The sequence below is a fragment of the Passer montanus genome, unplaced genomic scaffold, assembly GCF_014805655.1.
Source record: "Passer montanus isolate IOZ18808 unplaced genomic scaffold, ASM1480565v1 scaffold30, whole genome shotgun sequence".
In the NCBI taxonomy this organism is placed as follows: Eukaryota; Metazoa; Chordata; class Aves; order Passeriformes; family Passeridae; genus Passer; species Passer montanus.
The window spans coordinates 3,249,066-3,256,701 of record NW_024367708.1 but is presented as its reverse complement, the minus strand read 5'-3'; the positions used below and the strand labels follow the sequence as shown (position 1 = coordinate 3,256,701).

The 7,636-nt window shown below is 42.4% G+C and overlaps 1 protein-coding gene across 2 annotated transcripts in view; it reads left to right on the top strand.

Moving 5' to 3' along the window:
• The first annotated feature begins 3,117 nt into the window (after nucleotides 1-3,117).
• KLHL1 (kelch like family member 1) overlaps nucleotides 3,118-7,636 on the top strand; it is a 186,872-nt gene continuing 182,353 nt past the window's right edge. The window contains exon 1 of one of the 2 annotated variants that reach the window (XM_039714672.1): nucleotides 3,118-5,174. In XM_039714672.1, the coding sequence (XP_039570606.1) occupies nucleotides 5,119-5,174 (56 nt within the window). In that variant the 5' untranslated portion in view covers nucleotides 3,118-5,118. Of the gene's footprint in view, nucleotides 6,181-7,636 lie in introns of both variants that reach the window. The other variant, XM_039714671.1, reaches the window with a different exon arrangement.

The window sequence follows — 7,636 nt, the reverse complement described above, 5'->3', positions numbered from 1 at the left end:
TAGTGTCATAACTTCATTTTCTCCAGCCTTAGTTTACTTGTGAATCTTTACCCACAACAAATCCTGTAGCACTTAAATGAAATTCTCTGACCATATAAAAACTGCTTTAGGATGTTTTATACAACTGCTTGTGATCCTGGTGAAATGGATCAAGAAATTGCTGTCCTTCAAGCTTATGTAAGATAAACAACTGCTCTTCTAGGCTCCTGCAATGCTGAATAAAATGTTCAAGTCACCACTAGGGGTAATTCATATATCATTTTTTTAATCTGGCATTACTAAGGAGACACTCATCAACAACTGTGGAGAAGAAATATTTTAAAATCCTAAAATAATGCAGTTGGTCATGTCACCACACTTTCAGAAACCTAGCCTGAGCTGTGCTAGCTCACTTTTAATTTTGAAAAATCATACCATTGAACTGTTTAACTTATTGAAGGCAAGATAATTCTGAAAAGTTCAATCTCAGTTGAAAACTCACTACAAAAAAAACCCATGCATAAGTACTGACAAGCGAAATCAGCTCTGGTTTACTTTTTGTCTGGCTTTGTTATTCCTTTATGCCATTAGAAAACAATCATAGTAAATAAGCGTAGGCATATCTATAGTATTTGAAATATGATTTTGCATGCTATTATGGGAGGAAAATCACCTCAACGACTTGACTCAGAGGAATACCAAAGCATTATGTGTATACATTATAAACAATGTAAGAGTTTAATTTCTCCCAACTACCATCTATTCCCAAGGTTTCTCAGTTTACTTACCAAAATAGATTCAGAATATATCTACATATCATAAAAATTGTTCAAAGGCTTTGTACACACTGAAAGTTTAAATAATAATTCTAAAGCATTACTTATTTGCTTGAATCACTTAGCACACTGACATTTTTTGCACTGAGTTTTGATCTCTCAATGGATCTCCCATCCCATCAATTTCTTTCTTCACTTTCTTTAGCTTGAGTATTCTATAGTTCTGTTTCACAGAATCTTTTTAACACTCTCTAGATTCTGAATGTATAATTAACCACCCACAAAATAAGCATCTTTATAGCTGAAGTGCATGTTCATTCATGAGTGTGAGAGCTCCCACATTAAAGTGAGAACTGTTGTAACACTATTTACTCTAGTATCATCCTTGCCCAAAGCACAGTGCTCTCTTCTTTTTTTTTTTTTTTTTTTTTTTTTTTTGTGTGTGTGCTTATTCTCATCAAAATGTAGTTCTTTTATATTCCCCTTCCCCAAAACAAAGGTTTTTTTTTTTTTTTTTTTTTTTTTTTTTTTTTTGTGTGTGCTTATTCTCATCAAAATATAGTGTCTTCTGGATTAATTTATGTGACAGCATAAAATTCAGTAACAAAATTATGCCGTGTCCTTATAGTTTGTTGAGAGGTGTATCCCTTCTCTTATTAGTAACTGCCTTTCCCCAGTACACATATAAGCTCATCACTCTCAGACACACTCGGTGTATCTTTTGACTTTATGGAATGTAGAGACTCACATAGACTAAGACTGCTCTTAACCCTAAGGGGTTTCTTCGCATGGTGGCTCCTCTGTTGCTTGTTTTATCAATCAATAACCAACTAAAACTCAACTTCAGTCCTAATCCACCAGTTCTCCCTGGAGTACAACATGCAAATAGCTTGGCATAAATCATGTGCCTAAAAATAAACAGTACTCCAAACCTTTGCAATAGAAAGAAGGAAAAAAGAGGGTTAATAAAATCTTACTAATTTCGATACCTACTTCAAGCTTTTTTTCTTTGCAAGTGCTTTTGACTACTTTGATTTATTAAAAGGATATATATCCCTAGGCCATTTTTCCTATAAAACATGAGCATGAGACTTCCTTAGGGACATGACTATGCGAATTTATTTCATTTGAAGAGCATTAGAAAGGCAAAAACACAAAGAGAAAGTGTCAGGAATCTGACTCATAACAGGAACATAAAGATTAACCACTTTCATCTGTTTGCCTGACTAATAGATAAAGAAAAAGCCTTGAATACTTTCAAGCAAAGTCTGTAAAGTTATTCAAGATTTGAGTGGCAATGAATAATCCAGGGAAACTACATCGGGGGTGGAAGTTGAGAAATGCTGCTTAATAAACAAAAATACAATGTGAGACACAGTGTGCAACCAACAGACAGGAAAGTTTACCTGTGACCATTATTATTTTGGCTATACTTCATGGAACATGTAAGACACAGATGGAAGGCTGCAAGACATCAAAATGTTTCCTTTTGACAACCTAAAAAAACAAGTGTAATTTCATAGTTCTGATCATATGTCTATGTCAATCCCATATCAGTAGACTAAGACATATTTGACTAGTAAGCTAATTATTTTAGTGTAATTCCTATGAGTAAGGTCCCTAGAACTCAAGTAGGAGAACTATTTTTTCTTCTTCAGGATGGAGAAGCAAGCCTAGACAAATTACAGAGTTAAGTTAATATCTCTATGTACCAGAAGTTTCAACTCAAACTCAAAAGCATTTTGTTTTTCTCTCGTGTGATAATCCAGAATATGTTCTTTGCCTCCCCAGCATATGCCAAAAGCATTCACAGGGAAATATGAAGATAAGATTCTGTGAAAACCTTACAAAACCAACCTGTTTAATTCTTCTATTTCATCCTCAGGAAACCAATTTATTAATTAACTATAAATACTGACAATGACTGCTTCTTCAATATAGCTTTCTTGGGGGGTAGCTCTTCTTTACTGTATATTGACAAAATAATTGTGATCGTGATATGAACTAAGATAATCAAGGCAGTTTTCCAGATTTCATTTTATGATACTTAAGTGTTCGTACATCTTCATGCAGGAAAAAAGGCTGGCATGCATGCCAAATTAATGCATCTCTTACTGCAAAAAATTATTTATGTAGTAAAATATGAAAGGATCAAGTAATGTTAAGTATTCAGTGCCTATACATGATCTATTGAAGAACTGAGATTTTAGTTATTAAAAAAAATACAAGACTTTATTTCGGTTATGGACATAACTGAAATAAAAACATATGAATAAGAAATAACCTAAAGTATTTTCTACCTTTTTTCCTTATAATTGCTTGATAGCTTGTACTGTGTGGACAGGTGATAAAAAACCAAAATCACTTTCTTGGGTTACACTATAAGATATATTCATTGAGTGACCTCTGAAGTATATTTAGAAAAGATACTTTTTTTGGAATGTACTTTCATTTATTTTTATCTATTTAGGTATTTATCTATTTATCTAACTTATCAATGGTTCACATCAAATTATCTATTTAAATATTAAAGCAGATTTAAAAATTACTAAGATTTATAACATGACAAGAAATGATGCAATCCTCCTCAAATCAGAATATGTGAATAGGCTTAATCAGTTAAGAGGTATTAAACACAGAAGAGACAGTATTCTGTCTATCTGTATATTAATTGATTAAATCTATTTTATATGAAGATAATCCCATCTTTTAGATCATGTAACTAGACACTAAGTAGCCAGTATTCACTATAGATGATTTCATATATTTCATCATAACAGATGCATTTCTAGACTCTCAGAAATTACTGAAGTTTCATCTGTCCTATTCTAGATGAAGATTTCTAGGCATTTCTTCCTGCGGCTCTCCTAAGCAGCACATACTTAGATCAGTTCCTGGATAAAAGTGAACTGTGTCTTCTGTTTTATTTAGAATGGTTTTTGTCTCTTTTATCACTGAATACTGAGAAAAAAGTTGAGGCACCAGGGAGTTTTTAGTCCAGCTGTTGTGGTATAAATCAATATTTAAAATGCACAGTGGCAATTTTTCTTCCTTTGAAAGTAGGACTTGTTACCCTGCATTCTTGTACTGTTAAATCCAAGACTTTATCAGTGTTAAACACAAACCCTAATATTGTTTTTTATCCAGAAGCACTACTCCACTGACAAATTCAACAAAACAGTAATATACTTCAGTCATGAAGTAAATATAACAGTAATAAAATTTTTAATTCATGTTTGATTTTTGTGCTTCCCTGGAGGAATTTTCAAGCTATAATACTTTATGAATGAGGAGTTAAAACATTCCAGCTTGAGAAAAATAAGTCCTTCAACCTTATTTATTGATTTCAGTGTTAGAACAACAAACTTTTAAGAGCTCATGGGTGCATGGGTAAAGCTGGCCAATGCAAAAATTCCTCGTTGAAAATACAATCTGTTTCATCACTTTCTTAGGGATAAATCTTCTTCTAAAACATTACTTAGTAAGGCACAGGTGAATTGCAGGTATTCTGTCTATCATCTTATTGCCACCAACTACTCATGCGTGGGGTTTACGAGCCAGGTGACGATATGCAATTTCGCTTCCATATCCTTCTCCTACATTTCACCATAAAGCTTTTAATTCTGTAATTATGTCCCCGATGCAGTGTACTCTGTGACACCCCTCCCAAGTGGGCAGATGTTCCTAAGCAGATCTCTTATGTTGTGAAAGGAACCTCCCTTGGGTTTAGCACTGTCAGACTGCATTAAGAGCAGGTATGAAAGGTAAGAAGCAGATGTGTTATGCTATTTCTGTTTGACACACTGTACCTCTAGCCAATGTTTTCTACTGGTACAGCAACACTGAGCCAACAGGCTAATGAATGGAGCCTGCAGAATACATTGTTAACCTGCAACCTCATCCAGTCTGCATGCAGTCTATTAAGTCAGTACTCCTATTATTCACATTTCTTGTGTTTACTGCTGCTGATACATTTGTCGTTGTACTTTATTTTGCCTCCAGTAATATACAGCTGTCTCAGAACCAAAATACCAAGTTGAGTAGACCTGCACTGGAGGGAGAAGAGGAGGAGGCTGTGAGGACAGTGAGTGACCTGCCGACTTACTTGCACGACGAAGCTTGAAGCATCTCTTTTTCCCTCTGTCTCTTCACACTGACGGCCCCAGAGCACATCTACGTCACATGCAAGGGAGGGGGCGGCTTGGTGAGAGGCGCCGAGATAGACAGAAAATTGTATACTGAGGACCTTGACAGCCTCACGGGCGGGATTTTTTTTCCCCCTCCTACGTACAGTGCATATAAAGGAGCCCCGATTTCTTTCTGTGCCAGCTCTCAGGCTTTGCCATCCCAGATAACGGCAGGCATGGGACTCCCCAGAGAAACGGGATGGAAAGGCGGGAGGTGGAGAGAGGCTTCCAGGTGACTTTTTCCTCTCTGCCTGCACTCGGTCACGGAGCTCTAAGAGACTGAGGAGGTGCCACCTGCCTCCCGCCGTGGCTGCTGCCGCCGCCGCTCCTCTCCGGGCTCGCTCCCCCGTTAATCAGATTAGCGCGTCGTAGCAGCCTCCCTCACCCGCTCTTCCATCGCAAGTGTCCGTCTCCCCTGAGAGATGTGTCTCAATTCTGCCTCTCTCTCCTCCCCTTTCCACTGATCACCGTGCAGTTCTCGTCAGCTCTGGGCATCTCTCCCTTTCTCTTTCTCCTTTTCCTGCTGAGTGTCTCTGCCTCCTCTTGGCTCTGTGCATCGCTCCATCCATCCTCCCTCTCTCTCCGCACTGGTGTGTGCGCGCATCTCTCTCCGCCCGGCGGCTGCCACCTTCGCCCTACAAGCGCGGCGCTGCCCGGAGGAGCCGCCGCTGCCGCCGCCGCCGCCCGGCCCTGCCTGGCCGCCGTGAGTCCCGCCTCAGCCCGCGCCCGTCCCCCGCCCGCCGCGGCACCATGTCCGGCTCCGGCAGGAAAGACTTCGACGTGAAGCACATCCTGCGCCTCCGCTGGAAACTGTTCAGCCACCCCTCGCCGGCGGGCGGCCCGGCGGGGGGAGGCTGCCTGCCGCCCGACAGCAGCTTCGAGCACTGGGGACCGAGCCAGAGCCGCCTGCTGAAGAGCCAGGAGAGAGGCAACGGCGTCTTCTGGAAGAAATCCGCCTCCTCCGCCTCCTCCTCGGCGGCCACCACGGCCAGCCCGCCCAACGGGACGCTGCTGCCCGCCGGCGGCCGGCCGGCCACGGGGCACGGCCCGGGACCGCCGCCGCCCCGCACCGTCTTCTACGTGGAGTCCCTGGAGGAGGTGGAGGAGGAGGCGGTGCCCGGCGGGATGGAGGTGGCCCGCGAGCCCGAGAAGCCCCTGGCCCCGCCGGAGCGGGAGGAGGCGCCGGGGGGCTGCGCCGATGGAGGCAGCCGGGCAACAGGTGACGGAGGCGGGCACAGGTAGGGGAGCGCGGCCGCTCCGGCGCCGCCTGCGCGGCGGGCACGGCCGGGTGCGGGAGTCACCGCGGGGCTTTGCGGCCCCGGGGGCAGGGGCGGGGCGGGGGCTCAGCCGGGCCGGGGCTCAGCCGGGCCAGGGTGCTGGCGTTGTTGCGGGAGGGTGAGGGTCTGGGCGCGGGAGGGTGAGGGTCTGGGCGCGGGACCGTTCCTATAGTTCGAACTGGCAGGTTTTAGAGGCGCTGGAAAGGGCGGCTGGAGAGCTGTCGAGAGTCCCGGGAGAGACCAGCAAGCCTCATGGTCAAGGTGCCGTGGGCCAGGGATGCTGCCCTTGGCCTTCCCCCTGCTCCTGGCCTGCGGCTGCCCCTGACCTGTCCCTGTCCCTGTCCCTCTCCTGTCCCTGTCTGCCCCTGGGCTGCCCCTGCCCGTGGAGCTGGCCCAAGAAGAGGCTCTTCTCAAAGCCGGCGCTCCGCGCTGGGGATCGTCGCTACCCAACTTTCCCAGAAGTTTATTAAAACGCTAGCAGGAGGTGGTGGTGTTCTGAGTACTGGGATGACAGGTGAAAGCTCGAAAGTAAAAGCGTCCACTTTCCTGAAACTCGGTGTTACAGCCTACCTCAGAGAAAAATAAGACTCTTATAAGAATTTTATGAGTCATCAACCGAGTGACAAATGAGAAGATGTAAGAACAAGAAAGACACATCCAGATTCTTGTGTTTCATACAAATGCATTAAATTGAATTGCTTTTCCTTCCCATTCCCTGCCCTCCTCATGTCCAGCTGAAACAGAAACCAAAATCTTTTGAAGAAGGAAATGTAGCTACCAGAGATCTTTCAGAAAAACTCTGATACAGATTAGTCCTAAGGGTAAAATGCCTCATTACTTTAACTCTGCTTGCTCCTGCCTCCCCACCGTTAAGATCACTTCATTTCAATTTCCCTTGTCTTTTTTTTTCTCTATGAAGAGAAATGTACTGTTCTGTTTCTGAACATGAAAAGAAATAAAAGAAATTATTTGGTTTGTTATTTTTTTTCATATTGAAAGTTAAACATATAGTATTAAACATTTTAAGACATGAAGGGACAGCACTGTGCATGTTTGGATTAGTACAGCTTAGATAAACATATGGATGTGTAACTTTGATTATGTTACACCTTTTCAGAGAGCCCTAAAGCATATATTCTCGCCTTGAATCTCTTATTGTTTTGCCAGTTAGCATAGTTGGTTTCATAGGAGCTACATAACTTAAACATGTGGAATAGCTGCTATGTGAGTTAGGGTATATTTTTAAAGCGAAAGCAATACTGAAGTGTTTATGAACACTGGAAGTTGTTCTGAGCAACAAGAAGGTGTCCTAGGATTTAATTCAAATTGTTATCAGATACACTACAAAGACAGGTAATACACCAACCCTAAAATTGTAACTTCAACGTTTTTGAGGAGGGAATGGGAGAAGTTAAAA